Source organism: Anguilla rostrata, chromosome 2, assembly GCF_018555375.3.
Source record: "Anguilla rostrata isolate EN2019 chromosome 2, ASM1855537v3, whole genome shotgun sequence".
Classification (NCBI taxonomy): domain Eukaryota; kingdom Metazoa; phylum Chordata; class Actinopteri; order Anguilliformes; family Anguillidae; genus Anguilla; species Anguilla rostrata.
Window position 1 is genome coordinate 61,487,361 of NC_057934.1, and position 26,679 is coordinate 61,514,039.

The following is a 26,679-nucleotide window of genomic DNA, read 5'->3' on the forward strand; positions in this document are numbered from 1 at the left end:
CTGTGGCCCTGTGAGGCAGTCTGAAGTCCTTAAATAAAAGCCCACATTTCAGAGGGAATTCTCCACCAACATTTAATTTGCTCCTTTTTTTTTTTTTTTGCTTTTTTTTGTGTATCTTTTTTGTGAAAGAAAAAAAAAAGACAAAAAAGAAATTATTCAAGTCTACAAACTAGCAGAGACGTTTCATTTTCTCTTTAAAAGTTGCTAAACCCGAACTGAACGAAGTCTTCATACCTATGACCGGAAGCAACGTACAGTTTTGCTTGTCTGTCCTTTGTCCATAACTCGGGAAACAACACTGCCTGTGTGGGGGGCGAGGAAGCAGGGGAGGTTGGGTGGAATTCTGAGGTTTTTTTTTTTGGGTGGGGGAGATGGGGGGGGGGTATGACAGAGCACCAGCAGCACCACACTAGTTTCAGTCTTAGAGGTATAAAGGGGGAGGAGGGGGCAGGGTTGTAAACTACAAAACGGTTGACTAAGAATTGCACCTGCTCCAGAGTAGCACTCAGTCCTCATAGCCCAAACTCAGTTCCGCCTTCTCCTGCTCCCTCTTCATTTTGACTGGCCAAGATCACCTCTCCAAAAAAAAAAAGCAGCTTGATTCCTGTACTCTCATTGGCTGAGGCCCGGCCTTCCACTGCTTTGTTTCCAGAGCCCACTGGCTGACTGCTCTGCAAATCAAGTCCGGGAGAGGGAGGGAGCGAAGGAGAAAGCACAGATGTTTTAATTTGCAGCAACTTGTGCTCTAAATAGACAACTACACTGAGTGGGGGGGCAGTGGAAAGAGTGGGGTTTGGTGGGAACAGGCAGTTTGATTTTAAAAAGACTGGATTCTACAGGCAGTTCGAGAGGTGCATTTTTAGACAGGAGTCTTGTTTTTTCTTTGCTAAGCTAGAGGTAAACTTGGCATGGCAAAATCAAACACTAGGGAGAGAAGAGGTACTATACAAGTGTCACTCAGTCTGTCTCAAGTCAGGTGTCCAGGGATGGAGGAAAATGCTGGATTATAATCACTGTCGCGATCACAGTTCTCTGCTCCATGTAATAATGGGGCGGTGGGGGGGTGGTTGAGGGCCAGGGTCAAAGTTCACAGCAGAGGAGGGAAAGGATCCGTTGGTGACCAGGCCATGCTGGGAGTCCGAGGAAGAGCTAGCGGGAGACGTTCCTCAGCTCTTCCAGAACTGCCGGGAACGCCGTCTTGAGTCCAGCTCTGTGTTTCACGTCTTGTGCGCACACGCGCGCGTGTGTGTGTGCACGCACACGTTACACGTTTTATAGTCACAGCACAGTAGCATTCTGTGAGAGCAGAGAACGGCGCGCGTGCGTGTGCGTCCTCTTGCGTCACGCGACAGTCTCTTCGGTACGCGTCCATCAGCAAGGAAGTGCTGCCACCTTGTGGCCTGCCTAAGAATGGAAAAGAAACGAGGGGACGGCGGAGGAGTTGAAGACTACAGGGTCGAACGGCGAGGGCGATCGAGGGACCGAAAGATGAGGGCACACGACGGGGAGGGCGGCGGCGACGGGGACGTAGTCGGTTTTGGTTTTTCTTCTGGCTGCCGTCAGTTGAGGGAGTGAGAGGTGAAAGGTCAAAAAGGTCTTAACTCCCATAATGCATGGTGTTGCTAGGGATGGCCATAGGGGACGCCATGGAGATGGGTGGCCCGCCCATGGTGAACTGGCTGTTGACTGGGTAGTGGGGACTGCTGCTGCTGGGGCCGGACTGGCCCGTCGAGGCCCCTGTGGAGAGGAACGAGCAGGCATTTCGGGTCACTTTCGCCAGCCTCCTCACAAACAACAAGAAGGCTTTTTTTGCATATGCCATCTCTGAGAAGTCTGGCCTGTTTATTTAGGCTAAGTTTCCCAGGATAAACCCAGCTCTGTGAAACCCCCATGCTTTTTAGCTTTGGAAGATTATTCCACACCCACACAATAAGTAGTTACGCTAAATACTTGACTTGTACAGCGGTAATTCATATCCTTTCTGGCAGAGCTAAAATGTTATTGTTATATGCCACTAGGAGTCGCTTATCTATATAGATATTTTTATTTGCCTGTGGTTGGCACGCGTGCGTTCAGGTCTTACAGGGCTGTATGTAAACGATAATGAAGGGATATTAAAACACATTACTCCATTTTGACTATACATTTGTGACATCACCTTCCTTGCAAGAAAAAACCCCCCAAAAAAAACAAACTCCATCCAATCACAGATTATGATGGTAACCAATAGAACAATGCAGAAACTTTTTTTCTCTAATTCCAGGATCCCAGTGGAAATTGCCACCAATTGCAGTCAGCGTTGTTGTTCTGCTACCGGTTAACAACATACTCTGTGATTGGTGGAGCACCTCTTCGCTTTCTGCCGCGTGAGGTGAAATGAGGACCGTCTAACCCCTATTCCATCATCCCTGCGATGATGCAGGAAGTGTAACGGCCTACAAGCGGCTCGCCTGGAGGGGAGGGGGGCGGGCACACTCACCCTGGATGGGGGGGGGCACACTCACCCGGGACGATTCCTGTGCTCATGATGGAGCCCATTCTGGAGTGGGTGTGGTTCACTATCCCTGTGTTCACTGCAGGCAGACACCAACACACACAAAACAGGACAGTCAGCCTCCATATCCACAATGATCATCACACACACAAACACCCATACACACGGCTTCCCCCCAAAAACAGTCCCAATACACACACACACACACACACACGCACACACACCCATACACACGGCCTCCCCCCAAAAACAGTCCCAATACACACACACACACACACACGCACACACCCTACACACGGCTCCCCCAAAAACAGTCCCAATATACACACACACACACACACACACGCACACATCCATACACACAGCCTCCCCCAAAAAACAGTCCCAATACACATGCACACACACCCGTACACACTGCTTCCCTCCAAAAACAGTACCTATACACACACACACACACACGTACCGATACACACTCCTTCCGTCCAAAAACAGTCCCAATATACAGACACACACACACACATGCACACACACCCGTACACACAGCTTCCCCCCAAAAACAGTCCCAATACACACACACACACACACATGACACACCACACACTGCTCCTCCAAACAGTACCTTATACTAACACAACACAGCAGCGTACGTACACACTCCTTCCATCCAAAAACAGTCCCAATATATACGTACATACAGAAACGGTCTTCATACAGACAACACACTCTCACACACACAGTGCTTGAGTGCGCTTGTGTTCAGGTAGTCCACACAGAGGCAGGCTGGCTGACGCTCGTCTCTTAGTGAAACAGCAGCTGCTCCTCTGTGGCTGTACGTCCAGGGCTCTTTTCACTCAGACAGCAAGGCTGCACTCTGCCTGTTCATTAGGGCTGAGTGTCACCAGCACCAGGGCCACTGCCTGTCACACACACAATCACCAGTGCGTCTGACGTCAGCTGCGTCTGTCCTCACCTGTCCGTCGCACGCTCCGCTCGAGGACCTGGCCTGACCTGACCTTCACGCCCGCTCTGCGTCAGTCTGGCCACTCCTACATCCAAGGCCGCGTGCGTTTGTGTGTGTGTGCTCATGTGTGTCGCACACTTGTTCTTTGTGAGACTGTACGCTGCATACGTGAGAGAGTATATTACGGTGTGTGTGTATCTGTGTGTCTGTGTGTGAGTGAGAGAGAGAACGTGTCGCATGTGTGTGACCGTATATGAGCGAAGAGTGTGTTTGTGTGCGTGTATGAGAGAGAGTAGGTAGTCTGTGTCCTTACCGAGGGGGATGAGGTTGTTGTGAGAGACAGTGGACCCGCTGCCAATGACAGTGCTGAGATCATAGGCTGTAGGCATTCCTGCATGAGAGAGAGAGAGAGAGAGAGAGAGAGAGAGAGAGGGAGAGAGGGAGGGAGGGAGGGAGAGAGAGAGAGAGAAAGGGAGGGAGGGAGGGAGGGAGGGAGGGAGGGAGAGACAATGAATCACAGACACATAATTACCACAGGCTGAGAGTTACTGTTCCAGGGCCGAGTCATCACTACAGCTCTGAACCAATCGGGGTAAGAGGCGGGGCAGTCTGTCAGATCATTAATCACAGTGACAAACTGCTGCAACGGGACAATGCTATAAGCCTGTCTCCTGTCATATCTCATTGTCTGTGTGTGAGAGAGAGTGTGTGTTTATGTGTGTGTGCGCACGCGTATGTCAGTGTGTGTGTGTGAGAGTTTGTGTGTGTATACGTGTGTGTTTTTTGTGATGTCTAGCATGTCCTCTCTGAGTGTGTGGTATACCTGACACAGCCATGCCCTGGTTCATGCTGTAGGCCCCTCCAGTACTCCACATATTTTCGGAGGGGGAGCTGTAGTGTGAGCCTGCTGGGGGGGCAGGGGTGCTGCCTGTGTACCTGTAAAACGTACGCAGTCAGACAGGGAGGAGCGGAGTTGCCCACCAGTGCCACCCCTGCAAATATGACATGGTACAGACCGCCTCCGTCCACCAGCAGCGCCACTGCCGGACTGACCCACCTGAAGAAGGGGTTCTTCAGATCCAGAAGGTTGCTGGACTTGGAGCCCGTCTGGTCCACTTGGGTTACGATACTGATGTCGTAGCTCTGTCTGTGGGGGCGGGAGACGGGGGGGGGGGGGGGTTAGGTCTGTACTGTGCGAGGTGGGCACTCACATCGTCCCCCTCCGGGAGCGAGAGGGGGGGTTTGGGGCGCACCTCTTGTTGGCGATGAGCAGGGCGGTGCCGGACAGCGTGTCCCCAGCCTTGGTGAAGAGCGGCGACTGCAGCAGACACCGGACCTGGTACCAGTGGGTCAGCGGCTCCGTGGGGGCCGTGGAGAGCCACACGGTCATCCTGCGGGGGGGGGGGGGGCAGGGGTGAGCAATGCATTCACCCAAACACACACACACACACTCTCACTCGTACACACACACATACACGCACGCACACACGTGCACTCGCGCACACACACACAACCAAATAAACACACACACCCACCCACCTAAACACACACATACCCAAACAAAAACACACACACACCCACCTAAACACACACCCACCAAAATAAACACACACACACACACTTGCAAACTTACGCTGAGCCTATGAAAGCCACATCAAACCAGAAGGCGAGCCCATGAACCAGTCCCGAATGCAGCATGTGGAACTTGAATGGGATCTCTATCCTGAGAGAGGGACAGAGAGAGGGAGGAAGGGAGGGAGGGACAGAGGGAGAGAGAAGAGAGAATCAGACACTGGCTCATTAATGCCACAGAAAACAGCCTTCCCCGCAAGGGGCCAGTGAAAAAAAAACAACCTCACTTCCACAGCCAAACTGACATCTCCATTCATAACTCCTTAAATATACCCCCCCTCCCTCCCTCCCTCCCTCCTCCACCCCATTCAGACCACAGCTTGTGCTCCGGTTCTTGGAAGTGCATGTTTGCAGTGGCTAAATATGGAAGGCCTACAGGCCACTCAGCCCAGAGGCCATGGCAACCTTACGAATGTCAGCAGTGGCCATTAAAGCAGTAGTGGTTAAAGGCGCTTCTGGGAAATGCCAATCTGAGGGCTCAAATGGCATTCTGGGAAGCCTGGGGAAGGAATGGCCACACTCCCAGCTTCCTTCCTTTCGTCCCCTTTCGTCTAACGGTGACTCGGCAGGGGCAAACCAGCTGCCAATGCCGACCGTTCAAACGCTTACCAACGGAAAATGGGCGGGAACATGACCCGTCCTCGTCCGGCCCCTTCCGGCAGAGTACACGATGACGCCCCCTCAGCGGAAGCGATTTGCGCTACACGGTGTCCCACAATGCTTTGCAAGGGTCAAGCGGCCTTAAGGTAAAAGTGTCCTTATTTCAGCACTCATTATTGACATAAGCGCTGCTGATAATTGGCCACGTGGAAACATCACGGGATCAGAGCGCGCATGTGCTGGGGGGGGCGGGGCCTCAGAGCCGCTCCTGAACAATGCTGCTGCGAAATGAATGAGGACGTCCAAAAATTCTTGTGAACATTCTTCCTCTGACGTTCTGTCGCCGCCGCCTCTTCTCCTCCTCCCCTTCCTCGTGTCCTAACGACGTGTTCAGAAGGGAACAGGTCCAGGATGCGTAGTGAGGACCCCTTTTAGAAACAACCGGAACGCAGCCAGCGTTCCATACCCGAGAAGCAACCCACCTGTGCAGGTCTCCCTCTTTGGCCTCCAGGAAGTTGACGGTGTATTTCACAGACTTGGCCATCAGGATCCGCATATCGAAGGTGTCCTGAGAGAGAGAGGGGGAGAGAGGAAGTGAGAAAGACTGGCAGAGGAAGCAGGAAACAGTAAAGAAGAACTACAGAATATGATGTAAGGAATAAAGGGGGATGTGGGGGATTGTGCTCAAGCACAGGATACATGAACGCACAGTGTGAGTGTGTGTGAGAGAGTGTGTGAGAGAGAGAGTGTGAATGTGTCAGTGTGCGTGTGTGTATGTTTCTGTGTGTGTGTGGGGCAGAGTGCACATAAGTGTCGCTCACACTTGCACACTAGTGCAATGTCTGCAGGAGCTTGGCTCTCTCCGCCAGCCACTTAGAGGAGTGACCGGGGGCGGAGTTTGCATCCGCTGTCCAATCATGACACTGCAGTTCAGTAGTACTAGCAAAGGGAGGAGCCACTTGGAGGATCTACTATGGGTTCCTGCCACGCACAGACACAGACAGACACACAGACACACACAGCCAGACACACACACAGACACACTCCTTACCACAATGGGCTGGCGGAAATACTCGTCTACAGCAGCTCCGCGCAGGGCAGAGAGGTCCACACCATGGAAGGACGGCTGATACCTGACAGAGGGAGGGAGAGAGAGAGGGGAGGAGAGCGAGGGAGGGTGAGGGAGAGAGTTAGGCTATAGAGCCTGAGATCCAATAAATGAACAGCACTGAACTTCCAGCACTGCTCTCTGCTGTGACGGCAATAAAAACAAATGAAATAAATAGAAGGTGAAAGATCTAGCAAGCTCATCTCGATGAAGGCAAAGGGAAGAGCGTGACGGCCGCGCTCGCGGGTGACTCCGCGTTCTGAGCAGCTGCAGCGCTCCGCGCGCCAGATCCTCAGGCCACCAGCAGCGGCGCGCGCTTCCAGAGCTCCCATCCACATCAGCAGAGCCATCCACCGGCCGGGCTCTGCTCTCATACGCCCGCGCACCGCGGCGCCCCCCCCAGGCCGCCGCACAATTAGAGAAACGGCGCAGAGCAATCGCCGCCGGTTGCCTGGGAGACCGGGCCGGACGAGGAGGCCTCCTCACCAGAAGTTGGCCTTGGTGAACTGCTCCATGTAGAGCTGCTCGTCTGTGAAGGGCGCCAGGTGCACGTCACCGATGGTGGGAAAGAGGTTACCTGTGGAGGGACGGAGAGGGGGAGGGAGGGGGGGGAGCGAGAGGGAATGAGGAAGAGGGAGAGACAGGGAAGCAGAGAGAGAGTGAGAGGGATTGATCAAGGTATTATCAAGAGAGGGAATTAGAGAGGAAGAGGAAAGGTGGGAGGGAAGGAGGGAGAAAGGAGAGAGAGGGAGGGAACGACAGAGTGAGGCAGGAGTCCATGCATCAATACTGGCTTTCAAGAGAATGTTTACCTCAGCATAAACCACCGCGTTTGCGCACTAAAAATAAGAGGCCTTGGTCTCCAACAACGCAGCATGATTAATGCCTTCTAACCATGACCCCATTTCACACAGGCCGTACAGGGGCTACTCTGAGCCTCTTTTCCACTGTAGGGCTGAACGGTTCTGAGCACGGAGAGGAACGGTTCCAATGGTGTTTCCACCTGCAAACGGTTTGGCGCGGAACGCTTACAAACCGTGCCCAGCACGATTTTCTCGGGACGGTTAGACAACCGTGCTCAGTGCAGCAGAACCGTTCGGGTGGGCGGGCTTAATGACGTATTCACTGATTGGTTTCACATTACGTCAGTTTTGTGACTCCGCAGTCGGTCTCTTCACGTCCTCTTCCGTAAGCTAGGTCGGTAGAGAAGCTAACATAAGTAAAAATGCCCAAAACTGTGTCATGGCCAGTGGAGGTTACGCTAAAAAGAAAAACCGAAAACAGACCAAAATACACAGAATCCTCGTCCATCTCGTCAGCCAACGAAAGAGAACAAAAACAAAACAGAATGGGGAACGACGACAACAACTGGCGCATATTTATTACACACACAACGGGACGCCGTCGCTGATCCACCGCGTCACCTGCTGTCATCTCTAGTTTTTACTTAAGTACTTCCTAGTCCTGGTTTTAGCGGCCTGACAGATGGAAACAGAACCGGTAACCGCTCCCACGAGTCCTGAGCAGCGCGGAGTCAGCAGGCGCTTCTCTTCCCTCTGCACCCCACCAGCTGCCCCCCCACCGTGTCGACTGACTGCGCGCCCCGCGCAGGGGCAAGGCCGAACACAGCCCATGCTAACTGTGCAAAGGGGGCGGGTCGCACCCCGCGAACCCGAATCTGTCCCGCGCGCGCTCCACCATGCAATCCTAATGCAAGAACCGCGCGCGCACAAATTCAGCTCAGTAAAAAACTCCACTCTGAACCGCACATATGCATATTTAAGCCAAGCTACACACCACTCAAAAACATACGTCCGCAATCTTAAATCTGACCTACATATATGCAAACTCTCAGGCAAAGCGTGTGGTCAGTCAAAAACAGGAAGTTGCATATGCACATGACTCCAGACCAGATAGATGAACATTTCCCCCGAGGTTGAATAAGGACCCTGCCGAGCAGAAGCCACGCCCTTTTCCCTCTTGACGGCAGGTGCATGAAAATGAGCTGTATTTTCAACAAGCCACACTTTACAAACAAGCAGGCACTGCGCGTCAACAGAAAAGATATTTCCACATGCGTCAGTGATAAAAAAAAAAAAACCTGCCACAGGTTAAGGCTACATAGAACACGAGTCACGTAAAGATGTCTCTTTATTATCGCAGCACAAAACTGCCAATCCACGGCAAAATAATAAAAGTCTCTAAAAACCGAAAATCTTATCCAGAACAGAAATGAGACCTACGTACGTTACCTTTCAAAAACGTCTCGCGAATACGATCATTCAGTGCACAGAAGCGGAAGTAGAAAAGTGCATTAGACTGTCAGTAACTGTGCTCTGTACGGTCATTATAGAGACATAATAATAATAATAATATTGACGATAATAATAATAATAGTACATTTTATTTACCAGGCGCCTTTCTGAACACTCAATGTCACCTTATATGGTATTAAAATGGGAATTTCGGCTCAAGCCCGTGTATTAGCGCCCACAGAGCCGCTCCGTTATTCCCGCCTCCCCAGTCCGGGAGAAATTCCCGCTCTTTTCCGTTTTAGCCGCGGCTCCGCTGCGCTTGACGGCGGCAGAGCGCCGATGCGTGCAGCCGCTGCGGTCACAGGCATCCGCTCGACGTACGCCGCCCGCCAGAGGCCGCTCGAACTTTCAAACACGCAGAAACGCGCTTGTGAACGGTCGCATCAGTTCAACGGTCACATTTTAGAAAAACACCGCTATCTGTTTTCGGGAATTCAGCGCACGTTTCGCTCAAGGTTGTTAAAATATGCACAGGAGAGCTCCTGAACGCATTTGCTTCTGCCCGACTGAACACAGGTTGTCACCCCAGACATTACGTGGATCTCTAACTGGACAGGCTCATCGCCGTGCTTATTTTAGAAAGGCTTGAATAACTGGAAACAGCCAGAAAGAGGCAGGCTTGTGACCCAAGCACGTTTGTTTGAGAGAGAAAGAGAGAGAGCATGTTTGTGTATGTTCACGTGTGAGAGAGAGCATGTTTGTGTATGTTCATGTTCACATGCGACTGTCGTCGTTAATGTAGTCAGTTGAAAAAAGATGTTCTGGAAACTTGTTCATGTTTACATGTGTGAGAGAGAGCATGTTTGTCTATGTTCAGGTTTACATGTGTGAGAGAGGGTGAGAGACAGCATGTTTGTGCCTGTTCAGGTTTACATGTGTGAGAGGGTGAGAGAGAGCATGTTTGTGCCTGTTCAGGTTTACATGTGTGAGAGGGTGAGAGAGAGCATGTTTGTGCCTGTTCAGGTTTACATGTGTGAGAGGGTGAGAGAGAGCATGTTTGTGCCTGTTCAGGTTTACATGTGTGAGAGAGGGTGAGAGAGAGATCATGTTCCTGCATGCTCATGTGTGTGTGTGCGTGTGCGTGCGTGTGTGTGCGCGTGCGTGTGTGTGCGCGTGTGTGTGTGTGCGCATGCGTGCGTGTGTGTGCGCATGCGTGCGTGTGTGTGCGCGTGCGTGTGTGTGTGTGTGTGCGTGCGAGACCCTCCTCTGCTCACCGTTTGGTTTGAGGAACTTCTTGGCGTGCAGGTAGCTCTCCAGCATGCGCTCGTTGAAGAGCATGTAGCCCATGGGCTCGGAGATGATGATGTCCACCTGCTCGGGGAGGGACACCTCCTCCACCTTGCCGGGGATGACCTCCACCCGGTCCTTCAGCCCGTTGCTGTTGACCAGGACCTCGGCGTGCTGCGCCATGGTGCTGGCCTCCACCGCGTACACCTTCCTGGCCCCCGCCTGAGCCGCGAAAAAGGAGAGGATCCCCGAGCCACAGCCCACATCCAGCACCACCTGAGAGGGAGGGAGGGAGGGAGGGAGGGGGCAAGGGAGTTAAACAGGTAAGAGCCTTCTGCACAGGAAACCCTGAACAAGGGCATAGTGCCCTAACCACAAGTGTGCACTCCCATATAGCATTTCTGTGTAGTACCCTAACCACGAGTGTGCACTCCCATATAGCATTTCTGTGTAGTACCCTAACCACGAGTGTGCACTCCCATATAGCATTTCTGTGTAGTACCCTAACCACGAGTGTGCACTCCCATATAGCATTTCTGTGTAGTACCCTAACCACGAGTGTGCACTCCAATACAGCATTTGTGTGAAGCTCCCCAACTGTGAGTGTATGGAGTTTAAAAGCTCAAAATTCTGGTTTGTACACAGCTGGTGCAGCCCTGTTTAAGATAAGGTCTCAACAATCAGTCAGCAGTGCAAAGGGGCTGTTAAATGGAAGCCAAATTATTTTGGCCCACATCCCACCGAACAGCAAGGCATTAGACCTGACGGATAAATTTAACACTCCGTTCAAAGGATTCCTTGAAAGCTCATTCTCTGGAGGGCCTGGATCACTTCTCCGGAAGGACGGCTCAATTACGGTTTTGAAAAAAAGAAACCGTTAAGACTGCTTGGGCTGAGGTGGTGCATGGGGGGGGGGGGGGAAAGATCCGCAAAAAAAATGCAACAAAAAAAACCCAGAAAGGCTGTGGCCCCTGTTGTGTGTTTGCAGATTAAGGTTCTGGGGATGCTGGGGGCCCAGGTACTCGCCCCGCTCAGAGGGCCTTACCCCAGGGGCCTGCATGTTTCTGTCCACTGGTGGGGGCTTTTTGAGTGTTTATTTTGGGGGGTGGGGTGGTTTCCCCCTGTGGGCTGCATCATCCAGGCACGGTGCGGACAAGGGGGTGGAGGGTGATGGGTGTTCAGGGGCAGGTCCCTCTGCGCTGCAGCGCCCCCTCTGTCCCGGGGCAGCTGGCTGTCGGGGTTACCTCAGGACGGTCCGCGCGGCGCAGGATGTGAGCTGACGGACAGACTCCGCCGCGCCTCTGTGGTGCCGAGCCGCGTCGGGTCGGGTTACCGCCTGCGGAACGCCCCGCCGCCGACCGGCTCAGCCCAGCTCACTAACTTCACACTGCCGGCCCTCAACCCCTTCCCGCCCCCACGAGCCACCAAGTCAGCCGGGCCGGCACCACAGATTCCACACCCTCAGCACGCAGGGGGAGGGGCCTCCTGCACCGAGCCCGCTTCCTCCAGGAACATATTCCTGAGGGAATGAGGCTGTGACCCTGGTACAGCAGTGTGCTAGTGTGCTTACACACACACACGTACACACACACACACCACACACATACACACACACGTACACACACATGCACACACACACACACACACACACACACACACGTTAAGGCTCCAATGAACGTGGAGCTGCACCTTGTCCTTAAAGTCAGTGTGGTTCTGGAGAATGGCTCGCTGATATGTTCCAGTCCGCACGTAGTCCTGCATCATGTTTTGCTGCTGGGAGAGGTAGCCATAAAACTGTGGGGGAGAGGGAAGGTGGCGGGAGAGAGACATAGAGACGGACAGAGAGAGAGAGAGATCAGGCTGATAGAAGGTACAGGGTGAACTAATGGGTTTCAGAATCAGTAATATGAACAGGTATCAGTATACGTGTCAGAAGGTAACTGTACACTTCACAGTTCATCAGTGTGAGTGAGTAAGCCCGTCAGCAATCCAGCGCGTTTCCCAGAGCCTGTGTGTGTGTATGTGTGTGCGTACGTGCATGTGTGTGTGTGCGCGTGCGTGAGTGTGTCTATGTGTGAGTGTGTGTGTGTGTGTGCATGTGTGTGTCTATGTGTGAGTGTGTGTGCGCGTGCATGAGTGTGTCTATGTGTGAGTGTGTGTGCGTGCATGTGTGTGTGCGCGTGCATGAGTGTGTCTATGTGTGAGTGTGTGTGTGTGTGTGTGAGTGTGCGCGAGTGTGTGTGTGTGTGTGAGTGTGTGTGTGCGCGTGCGTGAGTGTGTCTATGTGTGAGTGTGTGTGTATGTGTGATTGTGTGTGCGCGAGTGTGTGATTGTGCATGTGCGTGTGTGGGTGTGTGTGTGCGCGTGTTATCACTCACCTGGAAGTACTGGACAGCAGAGGACTCCTCTGTCCTCTCGCTGAACACTGATCTCTCTGAGCTGTGGCCGCGGCAGTTCTTCAGGATGTTATAGAAGGAGGAGAAATCTGAAAGAGACAGAGCTTTGTTACGACAGGGCCAGGAAACGCACACACCAACGCTGAAGACACCCCGAGAGAGGGATCTACAGAATAAGGGGAGTGGATAAAAGAGGACGCCTGTAAGAGGGGGAAAGAGACAATAAGGAGGAGGATAAAAGAGGATAACAGAGCTGTAAAACGAGGAGGCAGTAGGATGCTGGTTTAAACACAGGCAGCTGGGAAGAGCTGAGAGCCGTAGGAGGATGGATGTGCATATACACAGGAGGACAGACAGACGGACAGACAGACAGACAGTAGTACATGTACCTGCAGGAGAGGAGAACTGCAGGAGGACAGACAGACAGACAGACAGTAGTACATGTACCTGCAGGAGAGGAGAACTGCAGGAGGAGAGACAGACAGACAGACAGACAGACAGTAGTACATGTACCTGCAGGAGAGGAGAACCGCAGGAGGAGAGACAGACAGACAGACAGACAGACAGTAGTACATGTACCTGCAGGAGAGGAGAACTGCAGGAGGAGAGACAGACAGACAGACAGACAGACAGTAGTACATGTACCTGCAGGAGAGGAGAACTGCAGGAGGACAGACAGACAGACAGACAGACAGACAGTAGTACATGTACCTGCAGGAGAGGAGAACTGCAGGAGGACAGACAGACAGACAGACAGTAGTACATGTACCTGCAGGAGAGGAGAACTGCAGAAGGACAGACAGACAGACAGACAGACAGACAGTAGTACATGTACCTGCAGGAGAGGAGAACTGCAGGAGGACAGACAGACAGACGGACAGTAGTACATGTACCTGCAGGAGAGGAGAACTGCAGGAGGAGAGACAGACAGACAGACAGACAGACAGTAGTACATGTACCTGCAGGAGAGGAGAACTGCAGGAGGAGAGACAGACAGACAGACAGACAGACAGTAGTACATGTACCTGCAGGAGAGGAGAACTGCAGGAGGACAGACAGACAGACAGACAGACAGACAGTAGTACATGTACCTGCAGGAGAGGAGAACTGCAGGAGGACAGACAGACAGACAGACAGACAGTAGTACATGTACCTGCAGGAGAGGAGAACTGCAGAAGGACAGACAGACAGACAGACAGACAGACAGTAGTACATGTACCTGCAGGAGAGGAGAACTGCAGGAGGACAGACAGACAGACAGACAGTAGTACATGTACCTGCGGGAGAGGAGAACTGCAGGAGGACAGACAGACAGACAGACAGACAGTAGTACATGTACCTGCAGGAGAGGAGAACTGCAGGAGGACGCTGTTGCAGCCCAGGGTGATGATGAAGGACTGCTTCCCCACACGGCTGCACTCCGTCTCCCGCGACAACGAGCACTTGAACACGCATGTTTCCTCTGCTGGGGGAGGAGTATCCCATCAGCCACCACAGCATCCACACCAGCCCCAATACACGCAACACCCAACATGCTTCAGTCTCACGCTGTAAGGCTGAACACACACACACACACACACTAGGGATGTCCCGATCTGAACCATGGATCGGTATCGAGCGGTATAACCATGGAACACATATCAAAGTACAACCTACCCAAAAAGTAACAATGGCACACAGCAAACTAACATTTTATACAGCATACAGAGTCCGCGAATAGCATTCTCCTGGCTGACCGGTCACCTTGCAGGCCTACGACACAGTTCTGAATGCCGCTTGAACACACCCGCCATGGTTCCCCTTCCTTCACATTAAATGTAAGCTAGTATGACACGTCTTACATCCCTCCCCAGCCATTTCCTTTCTGTCAGCAGTGGCCCCGTCTGTGGGTTGGGGGGTAAATTGAGGACAAAGTGAGGTAGCCACTTCCCCCAGTGCGTGATGCGGAAGAAGTGCAACGGCGAGAGTTCCTTACGGGAGGTAACAACGCTGGGGTCAGCAGCTCAACAGGTCTGCTTGAGCAGGGCCCACAAGCCCTGGGAACTCCTCAAATAAGTCCTGAAATAAGACCCCGACAGCCAGCTGGCCCGGGACAGGGGGGGCGCTGTAGCGTAGAGGGACCTGCCACGTCCACCCCCCACCCTCCACCCCCCCCGGCCCACGTCGCACCTGGATGATGCAGCCCACAGGGGGCAACCAAGGTCATCTGACTTTATGAGGCATGCTGGGAAATCCAGCAGAGGGTGATAAACTCCACCGGCGGTGGGCTGACTTCACAAAGGCCCTGCGGGCCGGCCTCCTTTACCCCATCGGGCGCCTGCGCGGACTGGTGCTTGGCCCTCTGCGTGCCGCGCGGCACGCTCCCCTGACCCCTGACCCCTGACCTTTCAGAAACGCGACTGGCCGGGGATAACGGGCTGTGCGGCAGTTTGGCGGCTGCGTAAGGTCACCTGACTTGACGAGGCAGGCCGGGAGACCCAGCTGCAAACGCTGCTGCACTGCTGAAAGGCTCTGTGAGAACGCAAAAGGGACGGCGCCGGCGAGAACAGCCACTTCCTCTACTAAAACTCCCCAGGTTTTTCTGCAACTAGAGGAAGAATAATATACGACACCGCTGCAGAAGCGTAGTGAAAATGAACTCCGGGCTGAAGTGCCGTTGGTCAGAACAGCAGCCCGGCCCAGACAGCCGTTTCTCAACATTTACTCCTTGAGAATGGACCATTTGAATGCTAATGTTCTCCAAAACTATGCACCACCCCCCCCCCCTCCTCCTCCCCCTCCCCCGACCACCCTTACCAACCGAGCCAAGCAAAACAAAAGGAGGGAAACAAAGTGAGCAGCTACCCTCAGGCCAGAGATGCACATAAGTGAGGTGCTTTGGGTTGCAAAACAATGCGAAAAAAAGCACTATATAAGACATTCATTGGTTTATTTTTTTGTAAAGCCAGGTCAGTTTCCCGTTCCCCGTTCCGCACAGCCAGGTCCACCAAGCACAGACTCGGTCATGAACACCGGAGAGTAAACAGCGAACGTTAGGGTGGGCTGGGTCCGGGCTGCGGACTAAAATATTTAAAAACGTGCTGCCTTTTCCCAGCACTTACAGGCCCCCAGAGACAGCGCTGCGAATCTGCGGGGGGGGGGGGGCTAAGCACTACAGGGCTCCGCTCGGCTCCCCGTCCCGTCCGCGTTTCCATCACTGCCAATGCACGGCGGTGGGACAGGTCTGCAGAAGAGAAACTGACAGGGGCGCTGTTCTCCCAGGCTGCGTGGTGAGAGCCGGCAGGCGCCGCAGTCGACTGGCACAGATCACAGAACCACAGCGCCACGGTAACAGAGGGCAGCGACCTGCTGCACAAACAGGACTTCAGGGCACCAAAACAAACTAATGGGAAGGGGGGGGGGGTCTAAATGTCTCCTTTGGTGCTGCAACACACTTTGTGTGTGTGTGTGTGTGTGTGTGTGTGTGTATGTGTGTGTTGAGGGCTGTCCACTTTAGCTTCTAAACTAGAGTATTTCCCAAATAGGAAACATAAATAATTTTTTTAGTTGTTAACATTAACATTTGAATGTAATTTTGTTATCATACGCGTGTGGTGAAAATCTGACGTGTTCTGTCTTTAAACAGTTCTCTTGCTTTTGAACGACCCTTTTCCCCCCAAAACTTTTCCAACAGATTTTGAATTCGTTTTTTATTATTTTTAATTTTAACAAACATTGCCGATGAACATTGCGCAGCGAGCGATGATGATGATGATGATGAATGAGAGGCAAGAACCACTACTGGTGGACCAGCATCCTTTTGTATGATGGAAAACTACCGGACAGTTAGGACAGAAATACCTGAGCATCCAAGAAACTTGTTCAAGCGAAGAGTTTGCTGCTCAGCAGGGAACATTGTAAATAAATCGAAAAACATTCAGCACTCACCTCTAACCAAGTCAACCGTTTTGCATTTTGGCAAATTGATCTCTGAAAGGCCTGTGCCAATACAGACTGAACTGTTACTTTTCAGTAACAGTAATGTAGCCAATTTTATTCCCAGACCATTTTTACAGAATTAAAATGCTGCAGTCAACGAAAAATATATTTTGTAAGGTTAAAATACGTGATCCTGATTGCCTCATATGATGGTGAGATAGTTTTGTTTTTTGTTTACTTGAAGTTGTTGTTATAAGGGATAATACAGTAGTCAGTCTATTCACCGATAGTAAATAAAGTTTAACCAACTCTGCTTCCCACTTTGTCGCTATCTGACAATGGATTTAAGTAAAACGTTACTCGTTTACCTTTGCCTATTATATAATATTATAATAGAGACAGTCCTTGTGTGTGCGTGTGGGGGACACCGAAAAATTCCTTCACATGATTTGTATAGGACACTTATAAGGCTTTAATTCTGACATTCACCCAGTAAAAGAACACTACCTTGGGAGCAACAACTACTCAGTTCAATACCAAACAATTCTATTTTAGACCACAGTGTGTATCAGAGCTATTTATGTAAAACTGTGGATTACAGTAGACCAGGCAGCATATCTAGGTAACCCACTTCGTAACGTAACCCAGTTCGTGACATCACGAAACATCGCATTGCCACACAGTTACTCGTTACTGCATGTTAAGTACCATTTTTAAAACATCCTTACAATTTCATAATATAATTTCTGCAACTTTAGATCAATATAACATGTCCAATCCAATGACGTATGAGGGAATCTTAGTTGTAATTCACTTGGTTGTGGTAAGGGCCAGTCGGGTATTCGTTCTGTTCAGTGCCTTTCCCTCAAGATACTGTTGAAAGAGCGGCAGCAGGGCCGCGCGCCCGAGTTAATGCTTGCGTGTTTCGGTGCGTTTAATGTAGTGAACGAGGTAGCCTACCATAAATGCAGCAAGCGCTATTGAAATGTTTAACAGACGTGATCAAGCCCGGTATTTCCAGTCATGAAGCCTATATTTATACTGCAGATCTTCTGCTTTGCTATTATGATAGTTCATTAACAGATAAATAAACACACGACCCCCACCCCCGCATACACACTATAATCTAGACAGATGCATATGCTTAAACTGCCGTTTTCAAGTCCGCGTATCGGCGGCAAATTCACCCGTAACCAGAGGCCTCTCTTTCTTCCCAATGTGCAATAAAACATTACTGCGCCAGTCAGCGCGCAAGAAAAAGAATGCTAGCAAGCTAGCCCCGGAGGAGACGTGGAGGCAGGGGGCGGGGACATGCTATTGTTCAACGCAGACCAAGGGACGAAGAGTGAATAAAACTTGGAATAAATGCAACACTGACTGCTGACGTGTTCTGACTATTTAGCTAAATTTAACGCAACTGGATTAGGAAACAGCCCAGCTAAATCGTGAGCTAATGAAATTAGCTAGCTAACATTAGCCAACCTGGCGATCTGGGTACCCAATATAAACGAGGTAACATTAGTCAGCTCTCAGGACTACATTGTTAAAGCCTGCGGACACGAATAAAAACTAAACCTAATACACTTGGTTATTCGCAATACACATACAACCGATTTAGCAATTCGGTGGCACGTAACGATGACTAGCACAAATAATATTTCGCGCTGAGTACTGTAATGTTAGCGTATGATACAGACATTAGCTACTGCTGGCTCCCAGGCTATATTGTCAGTGATGCGCGCCGGTAAAGCTGGCTTGACAAAAGTTATCCCCAGTTTATCCAACAGTCAGCCAGCCAACTATTTGGACTTAAACACATTTTCAAATCAATAGATACACTTACATTGTTTAATGCAGTCTGTCGAGCTACCGCACATGGCTAACAGACCGAGGTTATTGTTCTTTTTTGTGCAGTTGATTTGCAGGACTGCAGGAGCTTTTGTTTTGCTTAGCGCGCTAGCCCTAGCAATTTCGCTGTCCAGTACAGTAGGGAATACAAAACAGAGGCAACTTAACCCCTGACGATCTGCGTTATTCTTAGACTTAGGTCCTTCCGAGAAATTTACGTTAGGCTGCCAGCAAGTTAACACAGTCTAGCTATATGGGTAAACAGTCTTGGTACAAGGCTAGCTTTCACATTGAGAGCTAGTTAGCATTATGTCAACAAAACTGTTTACTATCAGCAATACAGTACAATACACTGACGGGACATTACAGGAGAAGCCGATGTGGCCAACAGCAAAACTGAGCGCTGATCGTCATAGCATCTAACGTTAGCCTACCTGCCGAACAGCCAGTCACACCAAGCGCACATTTAGTTGACTAGTTAGCCTGCTTGCTATTCATAACAGCGAGACTTTGTGGTGATACTAGTCCAGCATTATGCGCAGAAGCAAGGCAAAGAGGCAAGAACAAGGAGCTGTGGATTACTCACTGTTGGAGAGATTTATCAGGGCTGCGTCTGGTGTGGTTTTCACCTCCAACCGTAGCGGCTGCTGTTCAGAATGTCGCTGTATCTCTCCGTTTGCGTCTCCGATCGAGAGGAGCCGCACGCCGGGAAACACGGACACCGCCATCTTCGATATAGTGGAGAGCGCGACACACACATACACACACACACACGCACACACACACTCGCTCTCTCTCATGCACACATCGCGGGTGGGGGGAGGCGACTCGCTACCGCCACCCTGCACCCAAGTGCAGCATCAGCAATCGTGCACACTCTGGACTTCTCGCATGAGGAAGACCTGTATTTCCCAACGAAGGACAAAATATGCCTTACACACTGGTATCATTCTTCAGGTCAGCCTTGTTACCATATCGGTCCTATACATTACTGGATGTGGGAATTCAATACACATTTAAACGCGCACTGTTAGTTGTGTGTTTTGTAATACTTCACTGTCAAATCATATGCACAATAAATGTTTTCTTTAGGTGACCTACACCGCATACATTTAATGCATAAAAATCCCTCGGACCAGCAAGTCGTTGTGGGTGCAACTCCTCAGTAAAACATAAATATTTTATCATTTCCCCATATTTCATCAATTATACATTTTAGACTTTCAGATAAATATTGCTTGGTTTGCACAATGAGTACAACTAATTCTGAAATATTTCTGCCGTGTTATCTTTTAAACCCACCACATTGACATAATTGTTTGACATATGCACAGGTTGCAGCAACCAAAAGTGAGACTATGAGCTTTCTCTAAACTGAAGGAGTGTGGGATGAATGCAAGTGATTTCCAAGGGAAAGAAAAAAAAGTGTAAATGTAACATTACAGTTTATGACAGTACAATCCTGTGATAACCCTTTATACAGTCCTGTGCAACAACAGCAAATGAATATGGACAATCACTCAAGGCAAACTATCAATCTGTTCACAGGGATTGTACAGGTCAGAAGCACTGCAAGATATCTTTTACCCAAACTTGGTAAATGAAAACAGAACATGGTATAGTCAACGCAACAGCGGGGCCAGCCCTACAAACGCGAATGTCTGTGAGTGACTGACTGACTGACTGAGTGATGAAGTTACACCATTGGTCGGCCGAGTTATGAAGTTACACCATTCGTCGGCCGGATCACGTGCGTTAGGTCTAGCCATATACTAGTTTTTAACCTGGTCTTGTTTAAATTACTTAAGCCACTGATTGATTAAAGAGCACACATTGTTTCAATAGCTAAATTGGCTGCCCATTGAAAGGAAACCATAAAATCGGGTAAGCTGTGACGTGAGTTTGACACCTTTGCTTCACTATTTAAATGTCAGAAAATTGACCGAATAACCAAATCAGGTCTCTGGTCCCACTCTAGCAAATAAGTTACTAATATCTTGCTTCTTATTTCTTTACTTCAGATGTAGGTTGTTTAAAACGTGTTTATTCCAACAGAAGGAATCATGCAAAGGTGTTTCTCTTGGTTACTTCAATCCACTTACGCCCAACAAATTCGCCACACAGACAGATGTTCATATTCATTGATTAAGAGTAATTAGTTGTTCAGTGGAGCCTTCGATAAATAATTGATCAACTAATTAAGCTTAATTGAGACAGCTGTACCAATTAATAATTTTAATGAGGGGCAGATATTAACAAAATAACAACAAACTGATCTTAATTTTGACACAAAAACTTCAGTATATCTTTTTTTCTTTCCCAAAAAATAGCCAATACCAGTTTGAATGAGGAGAGATCAAATGAAAACAGATATGAAAATCAGCATACCATTAAAAGCACAACCAAACACATTGAACTGAAAGCTCAGCTGGTCTTAACATACAACAAGCTTGGGAAACGCTGCTATAAGTTGACAAGTTCTGCTCAGGTCCTCAGCTAGTGTCATTTCTGGTGAGCATGAATGGGTTTGGATTATGAATGTAGAATGTAGTCTGTGAATGTAGATCAGAAAATATGGGTGATCACCATTTTGTGCTTGGAAATAATTGTAAAAGGAGAAACCAGACATGGATGTGACATATTTAATGGCTTCCCAACAGGAATTGTGCATTCTCATGAAAATCACAAAATGGTAGTGAGTTGTGGAAGTTCAGCGGAAGGATTAACATGCAACAACACACGTGCGCACATTTGCCAACATTTTCATAGACTGAGCGAAGTTCAGACTTGACCTGCTGCATGAAACACAGCGGCCCTTTGTGTCATTGTGACCGACATGGATGGTTCTTTACAGACACTATTCCAATAAGAAATACGAATGGAACTGAGTTATCATACTTTTGAAATATCAGGGACCAGAATGTGCAATGGCATAAAACTGGCCAATGATTCTGCTTTTCAGAACTCCACATTATGTTCTGATCAGGTAAAATTCCCTTGATGGTAATTTGGGCCTATTTTAAATTCAAGATGACAATTCAGTTGATTAATAAAAAAATGAACTATATTTTACCACACTGTTCTCTTGACACAGTAGGGCAAAAAAAGACTTCCTGTGTTAATTAAGACTCCAAAAATTGGACCTCTTTGATTGCATTCGCCAGCAACATTAATTTAGATTTAGATGCAGAATCCTTGCTCGTTTTCAGCTAAATGCCAGTCACATAATTCTTATAAGAAGCTGATCACAGCTGAAGTTGTTACACCTGAAGTCATATTTTGAGCGCTAACAACACAGAATGTATTAGAAATTAGTTGCAGGTGCACACATCCTCCAGACATGAACACAGAACTGGGCAGCATCACTGTGATGAGAATGGGAACTCATCTTTAAGGCTGGCCTCGGTGATGAGACAAACGTCCAAATCTGCCAGCTCTTTGAACGATCCTTTGTTTAGTTTTTTTTTGTATGTTATTTCTTAAAATAAGAAAACTAAACAAGATGTTAGAGTTTCATTTTGCAAGACCATATGGTAGCTGTTCTAATGTGGGGGTGGGGGGGGGGGTGGTGATGTTGGGGGGTTTGGCCTCCCAGTGCTTGGCATTCTGGGATTGAACCGTGAACCAACAATAAGAGCAGTGTGAGGCGGAGGTTGGGCAGAGTAGAGGTCTTCTAAAAGTGTTCCATGGACTTCATTCCTCATTAGCTGTCGGGGGAAACAGGGAGCTTTAATCAGTGCAGTGCATTGTTCAAGGCAAGGCTAGAGATCGGTGGCAAAATGACAACAGCCCTGAAGCCGAAGTAATGTCTACAGCAAGAAAAAAATGATATGCAGTACTGGCGCAGATTCATGAGCAGAGTTTGACAATTAGTGCAACATTTTTCAACTATTTCGCTTTCTGGCATAATATAATATGTAATCAATGAAATATCAACATGAAATAAAAATGAAGAAATAATTTCCATTAAACAAGTAATAATCATTACACATTCCTTTATGTATTAGTTCAAACCTCCCTAACTGAGCAGTCTACTGTATCCTACTGTTGGAAATTTTATGATCAACTTGAACATGTATTTCTTTGTCCAGTAGTTTTATCCATAAAATGCAAATATTCATGTAAATAAAACTTTATTTTTGGTTTGTATACTTTATTTCAAATTACTGATGGTCCCATAATGTCATTACCACTCATGGTCAAGAAGATAACTGATTTTAAAACATTTTAACTGACAAAAATGGTTCAGAGAAGAAAGGGCATAGACAAAAGTTTTAAGAATACCAAAATTCTTCTTTAAGCACAGCGTTTCCATAAATTGTTACAATACTGTATACAATTCTAAGCGGCAAGTGAAGGAGTTTTCTCCATCCCATGTTGAATTGACACATTTAAAATACAGTGCGTTCATTCAGTCATTTGAAAAACAGTGATAAACAACTCTGATCAATTGTTTGTTTATTGTGTATGCGCACATCTATTTTGAAGCGCATTTTGCCCCACCTTTAACGGTTGCTGCTGTACTGCAAGACAAGCGGGATGGTTTAAACGAGCAGGTTTCACTTTAAATGACAAGGGACGAGGGAGGAGCCTGACAAAGAGAACAGCTACGTGATACGCACTCTTTCTGGCAACACAGAGGAACACCTGTCATGCCCAGCAAAGCAAACTGTAACTGACTGACTGACAAAGCTGCAGAGGCAGACAGATAAAGGGGGGGGGGAGGGGCTGTAGCTGACGGTACCTCAGAAAACGGAGCAGGACTTGGGGGGTCGGAAAGGGTTGTCGCCCGAGGGGACGCCCATGAGCAGAGGGTCCTTGTTTGCGTTCTGGAGGCAGAAGGTCTTCAGATCTGCGGCCGCCTGAGACACCTGAGTCAAAGTCACAATCAGACGCCACTGTGAGACCGCCAACTCCTGGGGCTGCAGGTGACCCCAAAAAACAGACTGGGCACGGACACCTCAGGAACACGGATAACACACACACACACACACTCACACACACACACGTGCATAGCTCAGCTCCTGTAGTTTGTCGCTAAAAAAACATCACCTGTACATCACCTGTTCTTATCTGTACCGAAAGATGCTTTGGTGTGTTGGGCTCCACAAGTAATGTCGATAGATGGCATGTTTTCTGAGAAGCGGTTGCAGATGTTTGCGTGAAATTACTTCAATTGGTTTAAAACGTGGTCTTACAATGTGGTCTGTACATCCCTTTGCCTCCCACATCTGTCTTGCCTGGCCTGGACACAATGACAGAATCCAGGAATCCTACAAATAGCATTCTCAGTCCCATTTAATTTTTTGAACCAGGGAACATATAAAGATAAGCCCATGCCTTCTTCCACAAAAGCTAAACCCTGTGCTGTTTCAAATTCACATGGAACATCCTAGTGTGAAGACATCTCTGCGACATGGAAAAGGCCTTTAAGAGGGTTGGCTTTTAGCAGTTTCCAAATAGGAGATCTATAGGCTATACATGAGCCATCAGAAAGAAAGCTTTAAATTTTTTTCATGACTGGTGTACGCACACACTGTACGCATAATTCCAGAGGTTTCCATCAGCTTGTAGACTCAAAATGCCACAAACAATTATAAAAAATGATTCCCTTCTGCTATTCAAATTTTAAATCAGGGACACAGTCATATTTCAATTCAAAGCAGGAAGAACAGTGACATTTTTTGTATGGCTATTTTGCAGTCACATGCTCATCAATGCAAACAGGGCCAACGCAGTCTCAACAACTAACAAACTACACAGCCTGAAAAAAAATATCTCATGCAAACCGATCCTCTCGGGAATCGTAACTTAATATGCTATCTCATGATCTGTAAAATTAACAGACAAAAAACCGATACATGTGGTTTAGTATGGCCTCTATTGAACAATGTAAAATCAAGTCCACAATCCTAGCTGCTACTAAATCTGAATTCTCACAGGTTTATAGCTGACCCAGCCATGCTACAACACAGAGTGCCAACAACAACAACAACAACAACAAAACAACTACAGAAAAAAGTCAGTAGTAAAAGTAAAATCTTGCGAGAACAACCCAGTTTAATACGTGTGCAGTGCAGAATAATGCATCCCTTTATCCACGGTGGCCTGGAAAAGAGAACGGATTACAGCCAATCACAGCCTTCACACCACAGTAAATCTGAGAAATCTACATGTCACTGAGTGATGTACAAGCGTGCAGAGCAGGGAGGCATTGAGCGCTACTTTGTTTGCAGTGCATATAAAAATCCTTGAGATTATCCACCACGGGCGGTATTTCTGGAACTCCTTTTAGGTCAGCAACGTAGCGTAGGTGGCCACACCAGCATATAGTAAAGGTGAAAGTTCTCAAAAGTTCACGGAAAAATATAAAACGCAATATCCACTGACACTGTCCATGAACATCACGCTCAAGAATACCATTGCAGCACAGCTATTTGTCTCCGGACATATTGGAACATATCCGTGACACTACCATAAAATGATGCGATAGAATGCGATATCAGAGTATGAGGGAGATGTGTAATAAAACGGGTGCCCTGTAAGCACGGCAAACTGGGGGAAATTCCGAAACGCTGCCAGGTCTCGACAGCCTGTTGCCAAGCGTTCGGGATCTCCATTAATTAAAATGCGAAACCGGTTGACCTGTTGCATCCTAATATACACGCTAGTAGAATGTTAAACCATAAAACAATCAATCAATAAAATCTCAAAACAATCTCAAACCAATCTCAAAACCAACTTGGAAGCGGAATATCAGTGTTCACAGTCCCATTCATTGAACATTATGCATAGCCCGAAAAAGCTTTAACTAAAACTAAGCAATTCTCACAGCGAGAAACAATGATTAAGAGCGCATATGATTGCACAAATAGTTCAACATTCGGCAACCTCCTTATTGCAATTTTACTGACTGGGAATACAGAATAATCAGAATAGCGGCTGGCGACCACCACCGTCATAAAAAATATCATACAATAGGCTATTATAATGTCTGACCCCAAACTATGGGTTTTCTGTCATACTAGGCTACATTAGTATTTCAGCAGTTTCAATTGCAGGTCTGATCAAGAAAAGAAAACATCGTTATCCAACATAAGCGTATAGAATCCCGCACGAATATCAGAAGCCACGATCAGTAGGCAGAATTTATTTTAAAAGCAGCATAACTAGGCTAGTTCACAACGAATCACGCGGTTTGTAAGCTAAAGATCTCTTCAACCTTTTCGTTCTCTTTACCTTAATCCTCTGGACACTGGCTTCAAACCGCAATTGTTTTACGGCTTTCTGTGCAATAACCAAGTTATTACTGCGTGCGCTGTTGTTGGACATGACTGCGCTGAAGGCGACTGTGATCTGACAACTTCGAAAAAAAAAAAAAAAACTTAAATTGCCGTGGGAACCACTGTGACTCACACGCTCCCTCTCTCTTTATCTGGCTAGAAGCACAAGCGTTAATTTTCCCAAAACAGTTTTGTTGTTGGGTGATCGACCGGGGCTCTCTAATTGCGAGTGTTTAAGTAAACAAATAAATAATCAATGCAAATGTGTTTTTGTTAAAATGTATCTGGTCCCCAACATCAAATAGCAGCAGTAAGAGTCAATATTGCCATCTTACATTACAAACTGAGTGTTATAGCTTATGTTACAGAATTACAATAACTATAATAATTTTGAGATTGAAAAAAAAGTTTTGGAAGGTTCTGTAGACTGGAAATAACCTTTATTGCACGTACAGCGTTAAAGGTAGAGGTATTGTAGCACAATATTGTAGACGTATATGTGTTGCATTGCCTTCGAAATTCCATCTTTCTTTTCCTATTATAAAGCCATAATGGATCATGGGCTACTCTGATATTATCTGTACTCATACAAAAAGTATACTGCGCAGACTGAAAACTCTATCAAAAATAAAAATATGTAACAACAACAACAACAACAATAGCAGTTGTGCAGTAGTATGTCTATGCTTTGTCTATCCACTTAACAAATGCTCTTGTTACATTCTACGTAAGACAAAACAGTGTGCTTGAAAATTGGAGCAACATACTTACTCGACACATTACTGCCATCTACAGTACTGAAAAGTATTACAGTAGGTATTTTCCTGGGTTCAATCATACAGAGTTCAACTGTTACATGACGATGGAACCCTGCCAATTTGGATTATTCCAACTGGA

The 26,679-nt window shown here is 48.2% G+C and overlaps 2 protein-coding genes across 5 annotated transcripts; both read right to left on the minus strand.

Moving 5' to 3' along the window:
- Window positions 1–46: 46 nt before the first annotated feature.
- LOC135248725 (histone-arginine methyltransferase CARM1) lies at window positions 47–19,378 on the minus strand. 4 transcript variants are annotated; one of them, XM_064323615.1, is made up of 15 exons: window positions 19,086–19,378; window positions 14,073–14,195; window positions 12,716–12,822; window positions 12,027–12,131; window positions 10,325–10,613; window positions 7,282–7,372; window positions 6,739–6,820; window positions 6,170–6,255; window positions 5,089–5,178; window positions 4,709–4,846; window positions 4,513–4,602; window positions 4,279–4,391; window positions 3,769–3,846; window positions 2,480–2,573; window positions 47–1,737 (listed from the first exon to the last, which is right to left on the minus strand). In XM_064323615.1, exons 1-15 carry the CDS (start codon window positions 19,297–19,299, stop codon window positions 1,623–1,625), a joined length of 1,815 nt encoding a protein of 604 aa, XP_064179685.1. In that variant the 5' UTR covers window positions 19,300–19,378; the 3' UTR covers window positions 47–1,622. The 4 variants fall into 4 exon arrangements, with proteins under 4 accessions (XP_064179685.1, XP_064179684.1, XP_064179683.1 ...); XM_064323614.1 differs by having other exon boundaries at window positions 14,073–14,198; window positions 19,086–19,377; XM_064323613.1 differs by having other exon boundaries at window positions 2,505–2,573; window positions 14,073–14,198; window positions 19,086–19,375.
- A 1,751-nt stretch (window positions 19,379–21,129) lies between these two features.
- Window positions 21,130–25,880, minus strand: si:ch211-286b5.5 (uncharacterized protein LOC100003596 homolog). Its single transcript, XM_064323635.1, has 3 exons — window positions 25,739–25,880; window positions 23,244–23,370; window positions 21,130–22,206 (listed from the first exon to the last, which is right to left on the minus strand). The coding sequence occupies exons 1-2, from the start codon at window positions 25,829–25,831 to the stop codon at window positions 23,245–23,247; spliced, it is 219 nt and encodes a 72-aa protein (XP_064179705.1). The 5' UTR covers window positions 25,832–25,880; the 3' UTR covers window positions 21,130–22,206; window position 23,244.
- Between the last annotated feature and the right edge of the window lie 799 nt (window positions 25,881–26,679).

Excerpts from the sequence above, each read along its gene's own strand:
- LOC135248725 (XM_064323614.1), bottom strand. The coding sequence starts at position 19,299 with ATGAGAGAGAGCGAGTGTGTGTGTGCGTGTGTGTGTGTGTATGTGTGT. Across the intron at positions 6,821-7,281 it reads TTCACCAAGGCCAACTTCTG|GTATCAGCCGTCCTTCCATG; the intron begins GTGAGGAGGCCT and ends TCCCTCTGTCAG. Across the intron at positions 4,603-4,708 it reads CTGCTCATCGCCAACAAGAG|ACAGAGCTACGACATCAGTA; the intron begins GTGCGCCCCAAA and ends CCGCCCCCACAG.
- si:ch211-286b5.5 (XM_064323635.1), bottom strand. The coding sequence starts at position 25,831 with ATGTCCAACAACAGCGCACGCAGTAATAACTTGGTTATTGCACAGAAA. Across the intron at positions 23,371-25,738 it reads CCAGTGTCCAGAGGATTAAG|GTGTCTCAGGCGGCCGCAGA; the intron begins GTAAAGAGAACG and ends ACTTTGACTCAG.